We start from the raw sequence: 21,000 nt of genomic DNA, 5'->3' as shown, positions 1-21,000 counted from the left end.
CACTTTATGAATAGTATAACATTTGCAGTGTATTGTTAATGTTAGTTTTTACCTTCATAAAATTTTTTGAAGAATTTTAGAAATAGTGGCTATATTGGCATGGACATTTGCTTGGAATATTTTAACTGTTCTTGAGCCGTGGTAAGATGACTCAAAGTGGGTACAGGCTAATTCTAAAATCACTCTACTTCCCTGAAGCATAATCACTTTTTGAGAAACCATGAGTAACCAGGAGGAAAACGTCAGGTAAAGCCCAGTAAAGGCACATTCTACAAAATAAGTGACCAATTTCTCCTCAAGACTGTCACATTCATTAGAAATAAGGAATGTCTGAGCAATTGTTTCCTAAATGGAATCCTAGAACAAAAAAGAATATAAAATGGCTCATCAGTCATGACAGATACACCATACTAACCTAAGATGATTAAAAAGGGGGGGGGACTAAGTCAGTGAGTACAGGAACCCTCTTCACTATCTTTCAGTAGTTTTGTAAATTTTATAATGTTCTAAAATTAAAGTTTTGTTAGTTTCAAGAAGTTTACAGTTGCCACAAATAGACCTCTTGTGAGTTCCCCTCCCCCATAATTGGCCAGAATATCTAAAACTTTGAACAAATTGTGAATGAATTTATTTGAATTTTCAGTATTTAATGAAAGCAACAGTAGCTTAATAGTCCTAAATGATGTCCACAACAGCATTCTTTCCAATGCAGTTTTTGCATGGCTTCTTCATTTAGTTTGAAAAGTTCTAAACTAATAAAACATTATGACATAATTTAAGAACTCAAAAACTACTTCTCTAGTGTGTTTGTGTGAAATTGGCAGATTATTTAAAGTAACATTTTCCCTTATTCTGTTTCAGATGAACTAAATGATTTTGGGCATCCTGGTGAGTAGTACAAACATAAAATGTTTTAGTTTAAATTTTTTTAAATATTTTTTAATTGCACACAATACCTTTATTTTGTTTATTTATTTTTATGTTGTGCTGAGGATCAAACCCAGGGCCTTGCACATGCTAGGCAAGTGCTCTACCGCTGACCCACAACCCCAGCCCCTAGTTTTAAATTTTTAAGTGATTGAATACAGTAAAAACACCATAGATAATTCTTGATACAGTAATAATAGTAATTTTTTGTTGAAAGAATATAATTTATAGTTGAAATTACTTACATGGAGTTGAATTTCATGCAAGTGAAACAAAAATAATGGTAGAAAACTAAGTATTTGAGGCAGCATAAAATACTATTGTATTTTTTATAATTGTGAATTATTCCTTACATCATAAACAAGAATTAATGGGTAATATGATGATCTTTAATTTGGTAAAAGGGAAGTAGGTTTGAAAGAGTGATAGTGGCTGGAGTGCAACTCAGTGCAACTCATGGCTAGCATGCTTGAAGCCCTACGTTTGATTCACAGCACTGCAAAAAAAGTGACAGGCTACATTTCCGAACAGGTCATACTTTAGCCCATGTTCTCCATTCTGGAGACACAGAATGCATCTGAAGTAGCTGGGTAGGTCACCTTCACCTGAGGTGAGATGTGTGTGAATGGGGAAAGCTGGCACTATGCAGGTAGGCTTCTCAGTGACCATTAAGAGACTGACAGATGGCAGGAATATGCAGGCTGTATTAAGAATCTAGGCTGATTTTAATCAGAAAAGATTTCTGAACAAGATAAAGGAAGACTTTAACTAGGATAAAAGGTCTATCAAAATGTAAAGCAAAGGATGTCAGTATAGCTTATGAGCATTCTAAAAGGTGCAGATAGATTTGTGAGACTGAATAGATTTGAAAGTAAAAGCATGCAGCAATACATTAAGAAGGGAATTATATAATCTAATGTCTATAGAAAGTCATTATTTCTCATTATTTTAACACACATAACTAGTTTGTGTGTTTTTTGTTTGGAGTTTTTGTTTGTTTGGTTTTTGGTTTTGGCAGTGTGAGGAATCAAACCCAGGGCCTTGTGCATGCCATGCAAGCACTCTACCACTGAGCTATACCCAAGCTCCTATTTGCTATTTGCTGTTAATTAAATTAAATGAAGTATTTAATTAATAGTTTAAACTATTTAATTAATAGTTTTCTATTTCATTAATAAAGATCTATCTGGGGCTGGGGATGTGGCTCAACTGGTAGCGCGCTCGCCTGGAGTGCGTGCGGCCCGGGTTCGATCCTCAGCACCACATACCAACAAAGATGTTGTGTCTGCCGAGAACTAAAAAATAAATATTAAAAATAAAATTAAAAAAAATATATATATATGTGCATAAAGATCTATCATTCTAAATGCTGTTTGAGCTGTGCTAATTGTCTATTGGCAACCTAGATAAAGCAAAAAAAAAAAAACCCACCATTACCAAAATATATCAGTTTCCTTGCTGTGATATCCTCGAATTCATGTGAAGCCTGAGACTTGCTTCAAACATTCAGAACTGAATACAGTTGAGAACCATCAGATGTTGTTTCACTTGGTCTACATTGAATCCTTCTTCCTAAATTTATTATTTCTTGCCCTTTCATGAACATTGTGAAGTTATTTCATAAAACCTTCTGCTTACATCCATTACTAACTTCTAAAATTTTCCTGCCCCTCTTCTTCCTTAACTCCCCAAGACTCATAGAGACAAAGAATTTGAGTTTAAAAAGAGGGACACATGGCTGGCCCATAGCACACGCCTGTAATCCCCTTGGCTCAGGAAGCTGAGGCAGAAGGATTGCGAGTTCAAAGCCAGCCTCAGCAACTTAGTGAGGCTCTAAGCAACTCAGCAAGACCTTATTTCTAAATAAAATATTATAAGGATTGGGAATGAGGCTTAGTGGTTAAACACTCCTGGTTTCAATCTCTGGTACAAAAAAAATAAAAGTAACGTGGGCAAAGTTTGTGTTTGTAATAGGCTCCTGTAGCATTTATATTACTAAATGTGTAAATAGTTACCCTCCCTACAGAAGTGGGCATACAATGGGTTGAACTGCATCTTTCCCTCCCTCTCTTCCTGGTGGCTTTCAAGGATGAGAGAGATTTCATTCTATGTAGAATAACGGTAAGAGTGTAGGATCAAGAATGAGACTCCTTCAGTCAAAATCTAGATTTGCTACTACCAGCTTGACAGCTTTGGGCAAGTGACTGAGTTGAACCTCTTTCTTTGTCTGTATGATGGAGTTGATGATAACACATACTTCATGGGGTAAAGTGAGGTCTAATTAAATCTGTTGTGTAGAGAGCAGTTATAACAGTGCCAACCAAAGCATCAGTGTTACTGCTGGTACTTATTCTTAACACCACTCCCATTTTCAGATTGTTATTGCTAGTAAAGTATTAAGGATTATTACCCCAGTTTTGTCGTTCAGTTATCAAAGGAACTCCCCTACCTTAATTCCAATTCCATTCATCCTTATATAGTTTTATTTTAAAAAATTACATATAAGAGGAAGTGAGGGGAAAGGGGAAAAAAACAAGAGAGAGAAATGAATTACAGTAGATGGGGTAGAGAGAGAAGATGGGAGGAGAGGGGAGGGGAGGGGAGAGGGGATAGTAGAGGATAGGAAGGGCGCAGAATACAACAGACACTAGTATGGCAATATGTAAAAAAGTAGATGTGGAACCGATATGAATCTGCAATTTGTATATGGGGTAAAAATGGGAGTTCATAATCTGCTTGAATCAAATGTATGAAATAGGATATGTCAAGAGCTTTGTAATATTTTGAACAACTAATAATAAAAACAAATTTTTAAAAATTTAAAAAATTAAAAAGAAAAAAATCTGAAAGTCTTAAAGGGAAGATCAGTAGTGTAGAAGATTTTAGAGGCAGAATGGAGGGATGGGAAATGGAAGGTAATACAGAATGAATTCTTTAAAAATCGTGTGTGTATGTGTGTGTGTGTGTGTGTGTGTGTGTGTGTGTGTGAATTTCACCTTTATGTATAAGTAAAATAATCAAATATAAATAGATGAATGAAAGGAATAGAGGAAGGACAACAGAGGAGGGATGGGAGGATGGAAAGGAAAAGTGGGGGATCGTGATTTGAAATTGAATTCCATGCATATATGAATTTGTTGGGATGAACCCAGCTATAACGCATAACTGTAAAGCACTAATTTAAAAATCTGAAAATTTTAAAACAGTAAATTAGTTATTAGGGGGGCTGGGGATGTGGCTCAAGCGGTAGCACGCTCGCCTGGCACGCATGCGGCCCGGGTTCGATCCTCAGCACCACATACCAACAAAGATGTTGTGTCCACCGAGAACTAAAAAATAAATATTAAAAATTCTCTCTCTCTCTCTCTCTCTCTCTCTCTCTCTCTCTCTCTCTCTCTCTCTCTCTCCTCTCACTCTCTCTTTAAATAAATAAATAAAAAAATAAATAAATTAGTTATTAGGAACTAGATATACTTTTTTTTTTCCTTTTAAAGTCTTTCTTTGTTTTTGTTGTTTTGTTTTGCTTGCAGTTGAACCCAGGGTTAAATTCTTTATATTTTAATTGACGTATAATATTTGTACTTATTTATGGAGCACAATGTAATCTGATACATGTATACAGTGTGTAATGATCATATCACGCTATAATTAGCATCTTCATCTCAAATGTTATCAGTCCTGTGTGTAAGGAACCTTCAAATGCTTCTCTCATTTCGAAATGTGTATGTGTTGTAGACTGCAGTTGCGGGTTTTTTTTTTAATTTGTTATATATGACAGCAGAATGCATTACAATTTATATTACACATATAGAGCACAGTTTTTCATATATCTGGTTGTACACAAAGTAGAGTCACATCATTCGTCTTCAAACATGTACTTAGGGTAATGATGTCCATCTCATTCCACCTTTTCTACCCAAATATCCCCTCCCTCCCCCCTTGCCCTATCCAGAGTTCATCCAATTCTCCCACACCCCCACCCAACCACAATATGAATCAGCATCCTTAAATCAGAGAAAACATTCGGCATTTGGGTTTTTTGGGGATTGGCTAACTTTACTTAGCATTATATTCTCCAACTCTATCCATTTACCTGCAAATGCCATGATTTAATTCTCTTTTAATGCTGAATAATATTCCATTGTGTATATGTACCACATTTTCTTTATCCATTCATCTACTGAAAGGCATCTAGGTTGGTTCTACAGTTTAGCTATTGTGAATTGTGCTGCTATAAATATTGATGTGGCTGTGTCCCTGTAGTATTCTGTTTTTAAGTCCTTTGGGTATAGTATGACAGAACTCCTTCACGTCCTCTGTGTTTTGGTGCCCATTGTCTATCTCCCTTCCCCTTTCCAGCCTTTAGTGAATTCTGTTCTACCATATTCTTCATTTTAATGACTTTGCTGATGTTTTCATTCATTACTTTTCTCACATCTTTAGCTCTGAAAATATTTGTATCATAAATAATAACATCTGTTTTGCTTTCTTTATCTTTATATAGATAATAAAGAGCAAACAACTGACCAGCCTTTGGGTGAGTAGATTTAAAGTGCATAATCAAATATAATTAACATAATTTAATTCTATTTTATGATGATCATGAAGGGATTTAAGATATTTTAACTTGGTTTTATAAACATTTGAATGTTGAGACCTTTTTTTTTTTTTTCCTGGTACTGGGATTGAACCCAGGGTGCTCTACCACTGAGCCACTTCCCAGCCTTTTTTATTTTTATTTTTACTTTTATTTTAAGACAGGGTCTTGCTAACTTGCCAGAGCTGGCCTTGAACTTGTAATCCTCCTGCCTTAGTCTCCCAAATTGTTGCTAAAATTACAGATGTAATCCATTTAGGACCAAGCATTTATTTTTAATATTTTTAGAAGAAATTAGAAAAGAAAGAGGCTTTAAAAAGATGACAAATTCCATTTCAGGGGTCAGTTTTTGTGGCATAATTTCTGTGTTTTTCACTATATGTAATCAAAGAGAAACATGTGCCTGTTAAATAGATCATAAAAAGGAAGTGCTTAACATGACTTCTTGGTGGGGTAGAAATTAGAAAAGCCATAGGCATTGCAGTAAATTTTGGCATTTGATTTCCCATCCTGTCCAGTGGGAACAGAAGAGAATGAAGGGCAAGATATAACTGAACAGTTACATTTAAAGAATGCTTAGAGAAGAAAATATAAGGGAGAAAACCAAGAAAATTGGAGAATATCCAAGAGATTCATACCATGTAAAAGTTAGCAGATTAACTTTTAAAAAGGGTAAAAACAGTCAACATAATGATTTCAATGGAAGTCAGGTAAGGAAATATCTAAAATTCACCACTGGATTTGGTTACTGAAGAAGCCATTTTTACTTTTAGTGAAATGTCAACAGCGCCCACCTAACATGAGTCAGTTACTGAGCTTTTGCTGGCGGGTCAGATGTAGGTAAAATATGTAGATAAAGAATAATTCAGAAGTGAACACGTGGGCTGGAGTTGGGGCTCAGTGGTGAGTGCTTGCCTAGCATGTATGAGGCACTGAGTTTGATCCCTGGCACCACATAAAAATAAACAAATAAAATAAAGGTATTGTGTCCATCTACAACTAAAAACTTTAAAAAGAAAAAAAAAGAAGTGAACATGTGAAAACAAAAACAAATTAGTTTGTTGAGGAAAATGGCAATGCAAGATTCATTGGATAGATGTATAATCAATGTTCTTGAAAAGATGGGAGAAATACAAGGCTTTACATTTGAGAGGTGGGCTCTCCTGAAACTGCAGGTGAGAGGTTACAGGGTTCCATCAAAGAGAAGACAATTTATGGAGTAAGTTCATAGAGATATTAGGGATTTGGGCCAAGATGGAAAAAGGAGAAATTGGCTCTAAGTGGAATATTGAAACCTTATTTTGTGGGAGAGAGAGGGGTGATGTAGCAGGAAGGAGAGATTGGTAAAGATGTAGAAAGATTTGTGAGGAAGTTGACATTTTTCAATTGATGGTTTTCCTTTCTGGATAATTCTGCTTAAAGAATTGAGAAAAAGAGTAGAGTAAGATTAAATATAGAACTTGGGCAATAGCAGATATTTAGGGGCTAAAGAAAATTAAAGCTACCATCTCCAAGAATATGGAAGGAGTCAAACTAAGACTTTTAAAAATTAGGATTTATGGGCTGGGGTTGTGACTCAGTGGTAGAGTGCTCACCTAGCATGCTTGAGGCACTGAGTTCCATCCTCAGCACTGCATAAATATAAAATAAAGATATTATGTCCACTTAAAACTAAAAAATAAATTTTAAAAAAAATTAGGATTTATAATGGTACAAATCAGTTATGTGACTTCTCTGTAACAATTCAGCTTTTTAGAGAAGGAAGACTGATGGACTAGTTTTCCTGCTCCTTTCTGCAAGCCAGGCACTGAGGTAGAGTTTACAGGGCACATCCAGAGGAGCAAGTATTTAGAGAAATTAAACAAGGAATAAAGACTACACAAGTAAAGACAGCCTTAAAAAGTTTAGTAGATGGGCAGGGGATGTAGTTCAGTGAAAGAGTACTTGCCTAGCATGTTCAACCCCCAGTAGGGTCCAACCACCAGTACTACCAAGAAAAAGCAGGAGAATATGAGGATCAGGAGACAAAGAGTTTACTGAATTGAAAGAAAAAATATAGGGGCAAAAATGTTAGCAAATAAGAGGCCACCATGGTTACAAAGAGGAAATACATTGTTTGGGGTTACAGAGGTGCAGTAGCTTAGGTGACAGCAAGGTTCAGGATTTGCTCGTGGAACTGGCAACAGTGAAGGTAAAGCCTTTGGTGCTAAAGAAGACAAGGGACTAGGAATTACTGCATTTTTTAAAAAGCTGCTCTGTTTCATTCATAGTGGTAAGTTGTTGTGCATTGCAGGTCTGTTATCTTTCCTCTAGAACCCTAAGCCTCAGTTATTAAGAAAGTCCTATTAGAGTAGTATCCTGAACAAAGCCATGGCTATTCTATCCTTATATATGTATGTAAGTACACAGTATGATGAGGTCCAAATGTAACCGGCTGATAGTTGAAGATGGTTTAGTAGAATATCAAATACACTAATATTAGTGTAATACCAGTAAACTAAGTGTTTTCACTTGGTGAAATGTATAATTATGCCTTGAGACGTAGACACTTTCCTCATGTTTTGTAGATGATAATTTAAAGCTATAAGTGGTTTGTGGGGGTTGGTACTATAGACTGAACCCAAGGTACTTTATATTTTTTTTTTTATTTAGAGATAAGTTCTTGCTAAGTTGCTTGGGACCTTGCTATATTGCTAAGGCAAGCCTTGAACTTTTGATCCTCTTGCCTCAGCGTCCTGTCACTGGGATTACAGGCATGAGCCATTGTGCCAGCTAAAACTCTTTAAGTGTTTAATGAAACTTGTTTAGGATTATATAATTTCATAGCTGAGGATCAATACCCAGGAGTATTGATATACCCAGGAGTTCCACAGCTTCTTTTATGTTGGGTGTCCTTTCTCAAGCTGTACTAATTGAAAGAATAGCAAGATAAACTAAAGATCAGCTTAGCTTTTATCATGAAATTCACCAAATGTTAAATGTCTCATCTATGCTACCCTTTGTGAAGTAAGAGAATAATATTGCCTTGGCTCCTGAACTCAAGGCATTGCAATCCTAATAAGGGACACAGATGTTAAGTGAATAATGCAGTACATGATGCATGCTATAACACAAATAGATATGTAATATATGCCATACAAGAAATAGGTAAAGAATTTAGAAATAGTTCAGAAATTGTTCATGGAAGATGGTAATCAAATTTGTCCAAGAAGAACCCAGGGAAGGCTTTACCTAAGAGGCAAAGCCCAGGTGAGAATTTTCAGATAAATAGGAGGATCCCAAGTAGACAAAGTGAGAATAGTATTTGAGGCAGAAGGAATGAAGCTTGGTGAGCATGGAGATATGAGACCTGAGTAGGGAATAAGCAGGTCAGTACTGTGGGAAGGCAGAGTCCTAGGAAAGGAATTTACAGATTAGAGTGGTAGTGTAGTCTATTGCTGAATAACAGTATTCCAAAATTTACTATTTTAAAAACAGGAGTTTTATTCTCTCTCATGATTCTGCAGTTCATCTGGGTTCAGAAGATGATTCTTGACTGTTTTCCTTTAGGAACACTCATTGGTGTGCAATTACTTAGTGATCAGGACCGCAGCATCCAAGATAGCTTTGCTCACGTATTTTAGTGAGGAATGATAGAAGATCCCCTCCTACTGTACCTTCTCCCTCACTGATCTACTGCATTCTTTACATGGTAGCTGGATCCCAAAAGTAGACACTGTCAGGAACTCTTAAGGCTTGGACTCAGAACTGGCAGTGTGTCACACCACATTATGTTGCTCAGCAAAAGTCACAGGGGTGCCCAAATTCAGGAGTGAGTCTGTACCACACAAGGGCAAGAATACATGATTCCTTGGAGGATCATCTGTTACTGGAGCTGGAAAGATAATGGGCATGATCTAGAATGAGAATGGCCTTGTTTGTTGGACCGAGGAACTTGGACCTTAGTTTGTAGAACATGGGGGGGAGAGTCATTAAAAAGTTTAATGCATCAGAATAATAAGGACTATATATTTAGCCAGTCAGATTGTATGCTGTTACTCAATTTTTGATGCATATGCAAAGATTTTTTTATTTAACAAATATTTAATAGCACTTAATTTGTACCAGTCCCTTTTCTAGGTACTAAAGGATATTAACTCATTTTGAATAAGTAACATAATAATTAGACTTATTAGGTACAAAATTAATCATATAAAACTTTACCAATTTTTGAAGAACACTGCATTAAACATCAGAATAGGTCTAGATCATGTAGTTAAAATATCTTTCTGAAATGGTTTCATTTTTCTTTTGTGTAATGAATTAGCGTTTTGTTTATTTTTTTAGTCCTATTTTTGGGGGTAGCAGTTCTGGGGATGGAATGCAGGACCTCATGCATGCTAACATGAGCTCTACCCCTGAGCTACACCCCTAACCCCATGTTTCTTTTTCCACTAAATGGGTTGTGTTCAAAAAGTTGTGGATGGTTCTTACAGTTAATGTTTTCATAAAAAATTTCTTGCATTTATTTTTTATATGAAAACCCAAACATAAATTGTATAGTTACTGTTTTGAAGTTTTTTCTTTATTCTTCTCCCTTAACTCCTCAAATTCAAATTTTACCATTTTTTTCTCTGTCCTTTCTCTAAAGTTTTACTCTTTCTTTCTCTTTCCACAACCAGTTTTCTGGAATAAGTCTTTGTCAACTCTCATTTCAACCATAGCATCTGCTTCTCTGTTCTAAATCCACCCCAGTTCTCCTGCCATCAAGGAACTGCTTCACAAGTAGATGGGGCAAGGTAGGATTTACTTGTATAAATTTTCTTAACATTAATTTGAAGAAAATGCTCTATGGGATTTTAGGAACTGCCTATTAAAAACTATCATTGGGGAAAATTTTGGAAGAGTTATGGGCCATTATTATTGATACATACATTGTAAGGCATATAGTTCTCAAATTGTTGAACCTTGGCATTATCTAAACTGTACTCTTCTTTCCCAAATATAGTCTGTGTCATTTAATGACAGCAATATGTTCTGAGGCCATGTAGGTCAATTACTGAATGTGGCCCCAGTACAGTTGAGATGTAGTAAACATAAGATGTATGAGACTGCTGTCAGCATAACAAGGCAATTTGTACAGTGAACTTCTTTTAATGTAAGTAGAAGGTGTACACTCTACAATAACACTGATTAATTTAAAATATATAAACTAATAGCATAGTCATCATCCTTTTCAAATATGTCCTATAGGTCATTGAATGTGCTATATTTTCATATGACAGGCTGCATAATATATTGTTTACACCTTTTGTCCCCACCCTAGGCCCTCAAAGAAAGGTAGTGGTAAAGTCTCTTAAGCCCTGAGCTGGTTGTTTAGAGCAAGTCACACACCTGAGTAAGCTATCTGGTACTTTTAAGGCATTAGGTATAGGTATCTTACACACACACACACACACACACACACACACACACACACACACAGAGAGAGAGAGAAAAGCCTATTTTTATCAGAACCCACTCTTTAGCAAAGTCTCACAGTACACTGAGCTCACATATCCCTCAAATAGCCTCATGACAGACAGGAAGTATTTTTAAAAGAAGTTAAGAGAAGACAGTAGTAGCTTTACAGAGCTACTGCAGAAACAAATAATACAATCCTGCTGGAGTTTCTTCTTTTCTCTGATCTTTTCCCTTACTTGCTCTGATAAGACTTCTTTATGTCTCTTTTTTAGGTATTTCTTTTGTTTTTACCTCTTCTGTTCTCAGCAAAATAGGACTTAATTTGATGGGGACTCGATTCTAAATATTCTTTGTTTAATTTGCTCTGAAAGTCTAGTTGAATATTATTTTGTTGTAATTCCATAAAAGAATGGGGCGGGGGGGGGGTGGCAGTACCAGGATTGAATTCAGGGACACTCCATCACTGAGTCACATTCCCAGCCCTAATTTGTATTTTATTTAGAGTCAGGATCACACTGAATTGCTTAGCACCTCACTTTTTCGGAGGCTGGCTTTGAATTCATGATCCTCCTACCTTGGCCTCCCAAGCCACTGGGATTATAGGCATGCGCCACTGCTCCTGGCCATAAAAGTGTATTTTAATGTTAGTTACCATTGTATTTCTTTGCAGCTAACAAATGTCCTTTACCTGGTTCTCAAAAGTATTTGTAAACTTAATTTCAGTTGTTTGTTCATATAGCCTCTTAAGTCCCTTCATGTGTTGATTTCCTACATAAAGCAATAGTACTAAAATGAAATTAGATTATGATAAAATCTTATTTGAAATGAAATGATACAATCTTAAAGCAAAAGTACATTAAAATGATATCATTTCCATAGGTTTTAATTTGTGTATCCTCCTTTAAACCTACAATGCCCGTCCCCTTTTTTTTTTTACAGCAAAGGACAAAGTTGCTCTTTTGATAGGAAATATGAATTACTGGGAGCACCCCAAACTTAAAGCTCCTTTGGTGGATGTGTATGAATTGACCAACTTACTAAGACAGCTAGATTTCAAAGTTGTTTCATTATTGGATCTTACTGAATATGAGATGCGTAATGCCGTGGATGAATTTTTACTGCTTCTAGACAAAGGAGTATATGGTAAGATATTTATAATCTCTTTATAATTATCTACTATTCTCATTGTACAAGTTAAGAATTGAAAATTAGGGTAAAGGTAAGATAAATACATTATTGAAGAGTTTTATTTTTCTTATAAAAAAAGGTAAATTTGATCTTCATTCCATGTATAACTGATAACTTTTTAGCTCAATGTCTTTACTTTTATGTTTCTTATTTCATCAAAACAATATTGTTCTTATTAGACTTATTAGCAGTCTTTTGTGATTTTATTTTTTATTGATTATGAGAGCTACCATATAGTAAAGCTTGGTGATCAAATAGGAAAAGATACTTTCATATATGTAAAATAATAAGTATGAAAGGTTGTACCAGAATATACATTATGGGGGTTTTTTCCTTCTTTTTCCTAATCATTGCGTGGTATTTTATAGTTTTTTAGTGAGAACCAGATTTTAATATGGAAATGTTGGTGAACAGGTATATAATTTTTTTTTCTTTTTTTCTTTTTTGATGCTGGGGATTGAACCCATAGCCTCACATATGCTAGGCAAGTGCTCTGCCATTGTGCTATACTCTGGCCTAGTCAGTTTAGAAATTAAAAATCCAGATAGCCAGGCATGATGGTGCCCACCTCTAAACTCAGCAACTTAGGGTGAGGCAGGAGGATCACAAGTTTAAGACTAGCCTGGGCAACATAGCAAGACCCTATGTCAGATTTTAAAAATAAAAATAATAAGGGCTAGGGATGTAGCTCAGTGGTAAAGTGCCCTTGGTCAATCCCCAGTACTGAGAGAGAGCCTATACAGATATGATTCAAATGTTAATGGTTTTTCCCATTCTTTTACTTAAATATATTAAGACACTGCATGTCTGATAAAGAATTTTTAAAGCAACAGAATATGTTTTCAGTGGTAATTTGTCAATTTATTTTTTTTAATATGCGCAACCTCAAACATCAGTAGGCCAGCCGTTGAGCTCATCTGAACTATATTTCTGAAAATTATGCTTACTATGACATTGTGCAATAACATTTGACTGCCAGGAAAATAACACTTCCAGGGCTATCCCTAGGCATACAATCAATTTTTTAAAAAAAAAGTTTCAATTTTACTTTTATATGTTTCAAGTAATTTTACTTTAATAATTTATGGATTTTGATTTTTTATTTATAATTAGGTTGATTAATCAGGCAAGTTGGCAGAATTGCTCATAATTCTCAAAGTAGAATTTTTAATAGAACAAAAAGCATTTCTTTTAAGATTTAGCACACTGAGTATAAGAGATGAGGAAAAGTCTTAAAATCTTATTTAGGCCGGCATGGTGGCATACACCTGTAATCCCAGTAGCTCAGGAGGCTGAGGTAGGAGGATTGCAAGTTCAAAACCAGTCTCAGCAACTTAGTGAGGCCCTAAGCATCTTAGTGACACGCTCTTTTTTTTTTTTTTTTAAGAGAGAGTGAGAGAGGAGAGAGAGAGAGAGAGAGAATTTTTTAATATTTATTTTTTAGTTCTCGGCAGACACAACATCTTTGTTGGTATGTGGTGCTGAGGATCGAACCCGGGCCGCACGCATGCCAGGCAAGCGCGCTACCACTTGAGCGACATCCCCAGCCCAGACACGCTATCTCTTAACAAAATATTAAAAAGGGCTGGGGATGTGGCTCAGTGGTTAAGTACCAAAGGAAAAAAAAATCTTATTTAAATGACTCATTTTCTGAATAATGAGAATTACCACTGTGACACAGCTGAAGTTAACAAAGTAACTACTATTTGCAACTTCAGCTATTATGTTCATGTTGTAATAGTATAACTTTGCTAATGAGCATTATGGGATGATAATTGATGGGTGCAACCATCCATTTTTCTTATGAAAATAGGAAAGAATATACTGTACTAAGATGCCCTATTACTGACTATACTTTCATCTTAGACTCAGGTGGATTGCTTAAGTGTATTCATCTCAGTTTTTAAGGTACCTAAATGGCTTAAACAGGAAAAGTCTTCAAAACTTCTTTAGAAGCAATGAGATATAAGAAAAAATATTGGTAAATTTAGGTTTCTAGATTGGTAAACTATTGAAAGTGAAGGAATTCTCTGAAAAAGTATGTACTTGAGTATTTATTCTTATTTTTATTGACAGTGTCACCTTGCTTTTTAAGCCTTTTATTTGGCTAATCAAATCAAAACCTTTAATTGTCCCTGCTAAATAGAGAACCAGAAATATAAAAAGCTTGGGAAAGATTTCAGTTGAGGCCCCACTATAAAGACATCATCTTGGGGTACAGAGTAAAGAGACATGTTAGGACAAAATGGTAGCTTAAGGAAGCTAGAACTTTTTAAAATCCCACTGATTCATGTCTTAACAGGGTGGCTGCATTTTATTTTGAAGTATTGTGACTATCCAAAACATCAGACACATCTACATTAAATGTAAGTGTGTTAAAGGCCTGAGGGTTTAGGGCATTTCATAAATAAACCTTTCATTTTTGTTTGGACTGTGCCTTTGACTCTGATTGATATCCCCAGATGACTGGTAGTACCTGAGGGGTGGAGAGGAGGTAAAGGTAGAGTCATGGGGATTTCAGCTTGAACAACTTTAGGTTAGAAAAACATAGGGACTCAAGTTTATGCCATTATATTATTATGTTATTTATGGGCTTGTAAAATATAAGTTACAGTAGAACAGAAAATAAGTAATTCAAAACATGAAACTTATGTTTACAAATGCCTTAAAAATCGAAATAATTGAATGATATTAGGTGTCCTTAAAGATAAATAAGATAAAGATTTTTTGTTATACAGATAGCTAAGGTAAAAAGTAGCTATTTGGCCTATTATCCATCCACCAAATGCTTTAGTATGTTCATCACTGGCTGCAGCTTATCTGTGCTTTTGTGGGGAAGAAATAAAAGTGTCTGGTCAAAAGATGGCAGAAGCCTTGTTCACTGAGGAAGAGTTTGTCATTCAGTTCATGGCAGCTCAGTGGTTAAGAAGGAGGCCTCAGAGTAAGCTAGCCTAGGCTCCGACTTTTCTGCTTCCAAGCAGTATAACTAAGGTGGTTTACCTTTTCTAAGCCAACAGTGATCTCAAAAAATGATTAGTAATAAATTAATGGGATTGGTAAAGGAAAAGTAAGAGCAAATAATTACTTCCATGCCTGGCACCTTGAAGTGCTCAAAATATTGCAGCAATGACGACTTCCTGAAAATTTATTAAAGAAATTAATTCAACCTTTATTTTTAGGTCGAGGATTTAGACTAGGCAGCATTCTGCTTTGGGCCTCCATTAGGTTTCTAAGGAGGTGGGGGGAAAGGAGTTTATAAAGTAGTAAAATGGTGAGAAACTGGTATACTAACATTTTATACTTTATATTTCCTGAGAATAATGTTAAGTAAAAAGTCAGCAGTAAATAATAGAGACAGTATAGTACAGCACAGTGATAAACTGACCTACATTCAAATTCTGATTCTATCACTTAGTGGTTTGAATTCAGGTAGGCTTATAAACTTATTATTGTCTGTTTTCACATCTGTAAAGGGGTAATGATAATATAATATTATATACCTTGTCCTGAGGATTATATGAGGTCACATAACTGAAGTGCTGTCCTGGAGCCAGACCTGGCACAGCAAGTTCTCTTGAGTCTCCCAGAGGTGGAGTTGACCTCACCAGAGCACTGTGCTAGGTGGAGCGCAGATCCTCTCGGGAGGGAGAGTTTTCTAGAGAAGTGAATATCTCCTCTGTGGTCAGAAATAAATAGCTTTGGCAAATTTTATTCTTTTTTTTTAAATATTTATTTATTAGTATTTGGCAGACACAACACCTTTGTTGGTATGTGGTGCTGAGGATCGAACCCGGGTCGCACGCACTCCAGACGAGCACGCTACCGCTTGAGCCACATCCCCAGCCCCAAATTTTATTCTTGAAAATCATATTCCAGAGAAATAAATACCCTAAAGATCTATTGTGCAGAATTATATCTCTGACTATGTTAGGTTCTTTGACATTTTATAGACATCTATATTGTCTTCTGTCCTTGAGTAATGGGTTAGTTTATTATTACTGGAGATGGAATTTTTAAAATAAATCTCAACTACTTTACATAAAAACACTTAATATAATTTGGTTGCAGGCTTTAATAGAAAATATTTATACTTTTCATGAATCTTCTTGGGAAGAAGACGGACGTATTTTGGTTTAAGTACCTTGATTTCAGCAGTTACAAGGCTGAGCATATGACTGACATAGTAGAACCATACCTAGCTTTCCCCTAGATGAATGGAAACAAACCTTCCCTCTCTTCCCTCCTAATTTGTTTCTTCTCCCAGACCAAATCTTACTAAAGCTATGCATGTTCAATGATATGATGTGGGTAGCACCCGGGCTTTCTGGTTCATGCTCTCTAATACCCATAGTTAGAATAGCACCACTTCTACTTAAATCAGACCCTTTATAAAAGGGTTCTATATCTGATTCTGTCTTGATCAGTTTGATATAATGCATTTCAGTAAGTACTTATTGGATTCCTATCATATCCACATTCCAGATAAGAAATGTGCTACTGCTGAGAGCAATATAGAGAATAAAGAACAAGATCTATTCTCCCAAGAAAATTATAGTTCCTTAATATAATGGGACAGAGCACTATCTGTGGAGTCTATTCACCTATCAGTTGTATGACTTTAAGCAAATCATTTAATCTTTTTAATTTTCTTATCTATGTAGGTAGGAATAATTTATAGATCGTGTTATATGTATTAAAATTAGATTGTATGAAAGTACATGTCACTATGATCATTTTCTATCAGAAAAAATGAAGTGTGTGTACAACGATACAATGTTAGTCAAAGCCAGTGGTTGTTAAAAAGTACTGCCACCACTTTTCAAAGCAGGGAGAGATTGCAGTATGTTAGAAAGATATAAGCAAATGATAACTTGCCCAGGAGTCTGAACTTGAGATGCTCTTTGAAGATGGGTTAAAATATAGGGCAATCAAAGAATAAAAGTCATGAAGATTCAAAATAAGCAGTGAAGTCACTGATGGGGAAATAGAGTCATATTTTGAATACTTAGTATCAATTTTACTTTTAAAATGTATAATTTAGTGGGTCAGACTGTCCCCAAAGTTGTGCACTGGTGATCACCAACTCTCTACTTTCTTTAACCCAAAAAGAAACCCATTAGTAGTCAGTACTTTTCCTCCATAACCTACCTTTTTCTATCTTTATGGACTTGCCTATTCTGAACATTTCATATAAATGCAAATTTAATATATAGTCTTTTATGTCTGCCTTCTCTTACTTAGTGTAAATTTTTTAAGTTTCATCCGTATTGTCGCCTGTATCAGACTCTATTATTTTAGGGCTGAATAATATTTCATTATATGAATATACCACATTTTTCCTGTCTGTTCATCAGCAGGTAGGTATTTGAATTGTTTTCACTTTCTGGATATTATGAATAATGCTGCTGTAAGTATTTGGGTACACATTTTTAAGTGGACTTAAGTTTTCAGTTCTCTTGGGTATGTACCTAGGAGTGGAATTGCTGGGTCATATGGTAATTTTTTGTTTACCTTTTTGAAGAATTGTTAAACTTTCTAAACTTCTTACACCATGTTATATTCCCTCCAGAAGTAATTGGATCTCGATTTCTCTACATCTTTACTTGCACTTTTTATTCTTTTTTTACTATAGATAACCTAGTAAGTGTGAAGTGATATCTTATTGTGGTTTTGATTTGCATTTTCCTAGTGGCTCATGATGTTGAACATTGCTTGCCTGTTCATCTTTTATATATTTTCTAAGCTCCTTCCTTGTGCCAGGAATACACAGATGAATTTAAGACTTCTGTGCACTGAAGGAAATCTTCACCTTTTGAGATAAATGAGCCAGGAAAACAGTCCTACACCCTTTTCTTTATACAACCTGAGATAAAACTGCAATTCATATTATAAATATATTCTTGTATGAATTAGAATATACTTCATACTGCATCTTGATTCTTAAATGCAGAATTTAAGTAAAGACTGTTGCCTCAATAATTTAAAATGGAAGTTAACATTGACTGAATTTATATTGAGTGTTTCTTAGAGTTAACATCTATCTCTTTTCTCCCTGCCCCTCTCTCCAGGGTTATTATATTATGCAGGACATGGTTATGAAAACTTTGGAAACAGCTTTATGGTCCCTGTAGATGCTCCAAATCCATATAGGTCTGAAAATTGCCTGTGTGTACAAAATATACTGAAATTGATGCAAGAAAAAGAAACTGGACTCAATGTATTCTTGTTGGATATGTGTAGGAAAAGGTAAAATTTTAATGTTTATTAAATTACTTTTGTTGTTAAATATCAACCTTGATAAATTAAACCTAAGGCAAACTTGTAAGAAGTCAAGAACCATTTGAATTTTTGAATTTCTGATTAAAAATTGAAACTGAAAGAAGAAAACTAGAAAAAAATCCTTGTTTTTCTATGTATATCAAATTATTTTTATTCTATTCCTGTTTGTCAGAGAATAAAAGTGAAGAACTAAAAGCCATGGTTATCACACTACAAAGAGTTAACTCTCCAGAATGCCTGAACATGTTTCTGACAGTCACTACAGTTATTCCTTCAGGAATTAAAACAAAACCATTCCCCTAGAGTTAGGACACATCACTAGTTAGCCCTGGATCTGCAAATATTGAAAGGATAGCTGAAGCAAATGTTTAAAGGTTTGGATCCTATTTGCCTGCCATGGCATTGCTAAGGAACAGAACCAATCAATGATTATTGGATTTACTGCTTTTCACTTTCTCAGCATTTACCAATCAAACCCAATGCCCAAGTTTAAATGTACCTCCAGTTTTAAAGCTAACAGAAGATGTGACTGTTTGCTTTTTTGTGTGTGTAGGAGCCTGAGATTATTTTTGGTAAATAAATTGCTGACTAAATGAAGCAATTTGGAACCTGCAATTTTAAATAATTTATACTAAAATTATATTGTATTTTTCATTATATTATTTATATTCTTTAAAGAATACTGTTCAACTTTTCATATCTATATCTGTCCTTCTCTCCTTTCTTCCTTTTAAGTAGAAATGATTATGATGACACCATTCCAATCTTGGATGCACTAAAAGTCACTGCCAATATTGTGTTTGGATATGCCACGTAAGAAAATTTTATGCTTATGTTAAAATTCCTTTATTTATTCTTTGATGTTTTCTTTTGATTGGAGATTAGAGGCCTAGATGCATAGATATCTAGACATAAATTTGCCTCCTTGATGTTCTTGGTGCAAAGTTTTAAATACTTGACATCAGTACCTAATGTCTTGGTATCTTATTACTAAGCACCAGTGCATTTAGTTCCTGCTTAAAGATAACTCTTTAATTAGGGATGTCATTGTAGGGGAGGAGGAGAGAGAATGAAGCTCATCACTGTACATGGATACTCCAGGTAGCAAGTATTTGCTTCTTTAAAAACTTCTTTCTTTAATTTCTTATTCAGTGGACATTGACAAAGTATAGTTTTATGTATTTATGGAGTACAAAGTGGAGTGATGGATCAAACAAATTAACATATTCATCACCTCAAGATATTTACTGTCTAATAGCATTTTGTCCTTTGACCAGCAATTCCCACTCCCCCAACTTGCCAGTCTCCAGGAATCACCATTCTGCCTTCTGCTTTTCTGTGTTTGATTTGATTAACCTCCACATGTAAATAAGAATGTGGCTTTTGGCTTTCTATGCCTGGTTTACTTCACTTCTTTCTCTTGGTGTTTTTAAGGTGTCAAGGAGCAGAAGCTTTTGAAATCCAGCATTCTGGATTGGCAAATGGAATCTTCATGAAATTTTTAAAAGATAGATTATTAGAAGATAAAAAAATTACTGTGTTACTGGATGAAGTTGCAGAAGGTAAAATTTAAAGAAAGAAATCAACTCAGAAAAAGGAGTGGGAGATAAACCTACTCAGGGTTCCCTGTTTGGTGATTATTTTATTCTTACTAGTACCATGTGGATTTGGAATTGACATTTATTTTATAAAACAAGTTTTAAATATAATGTTCATCAGAGCCCCTGCTATTTAATTCCTTTCTTTCCATGCAGTCTTAGCTTCATGGTGTTTGTGCAGTATCACTTAGCTGACAGGGCTGACATCAGACACAATGATAAAGTAATCCTCAGAACTATACCTTTTTTTTGTGCCTGGTGCCTTGATGCTGCCCACTGTACTTGCCTGGAAGAAAGGGGGGGAAAAAGACCAGTGAACAGTCTCTTCTGAGATTAGAGAGAGACAGAAATTTTGACACTCTGATAGAAAAAGCCAAGTTCATTCTTTAATTGGTGAACTTAGTATTTTTGAAGCCTGCTGTAAAGGCTTGATCCTAGAGGCCTAATGCTGTGTCTTCTATATCCTCTTGTCCCCTGCCCTGGCTTCTAGTACAGTGCTTGCTGTCTGTGCTCATGGCAGGTCTGAATAAGTATATGTTACCTCAGTAGATTACAGTGTTGTGGAAATGTCCTTTTATGATCCAGACCAAAAATAAGGTAATACTAGTGCAAACTAGCACTCCCTAAAAATGAGTTTCATGGATGTTCCTGAGATGACAGTTTGAGTATAAGTTATTTCACTAGCAACTGTCAGTCACATTTATTTTTATGTTTTTGTCAATGTAGATATTTTAGTTATACCCCATGACTTAACCACTCTCTTACTTAATGTAGCCTGCCAGGGTGCTGGGTTTTCTCCCCACCCTCCTGCTTTTTTCCAGAGAAGTTCTGCTTTTATTTCATTTACACATTGGGCTTCCCTATTAGTGTCAATTGAAGAAAAGGTTCTTCTGCTTAAAACAAACAAACAAACAAAAAAAGTAAAATATTTGGATTATATTAGTTATTTTTATACTGAGATCCATTAAG

General features: G+C 35.2%; 1 protein-coding gene across 5 annotated transcripts in view; it reads left to right on the top strand.

Moving 5' to 3' along the window:
- Malt1 (MALT1 paracaspase) overlaps positions 1–21,000 on the top strand; it is a 56,979-nt gene that overhangs the window by 26,298 nt on the left and 9,681 nt on the right. For all 5 annotated transcript variants that reach the window (XM_078029956.1, XM_078029954.1, XM_078029957.1 and 2 more), the window contains 6 exons: positions 862–888; positions 5,432–5,464; positions 11,906–12,109; positions 18,223–18,400; positions 19,172–19,246; positions 19,868–19,995. In XM_078029956.1, coding sequence (XP_077886082.1) covers positions 862–888; positions 5,432–5,464; positions 11,906–12,109; positions 18,223–18,400; positions 19,172–19,246; positions 19,868–19,995 — 645 coding nt within the window. The remainder of the gene's footprint in view (positions 1–861; positions 889–5,431; positions 5,465–11,905; positions 12,110–18,222; positions 18,401–19,171; positions 19,247–19,867; positions 19,996–21,000) is intronic.

The sequence above is a fragment of the Ictidomys tridecemlineatus genome, chromosome 13, assembly GCF_052094955.1.
Source record: "Ictidomys tridecemlineatus isolate mIctTri1 chromosome 13, mIctTri1.hap1, whole genome shotgun sequence".
Taxonomy (NCBI): domain Eukaryota; kingdom Metazoa; phylum Chordata; class Mammalia; order Rodentia; family Sciuridae; genus Ictidomys; species Ictidomys tridecemlineatus.
Note: the sequence above shows the minus strand (reverse complement) of the source record. Positions and strands in the feature narration are given on the sequence as shown.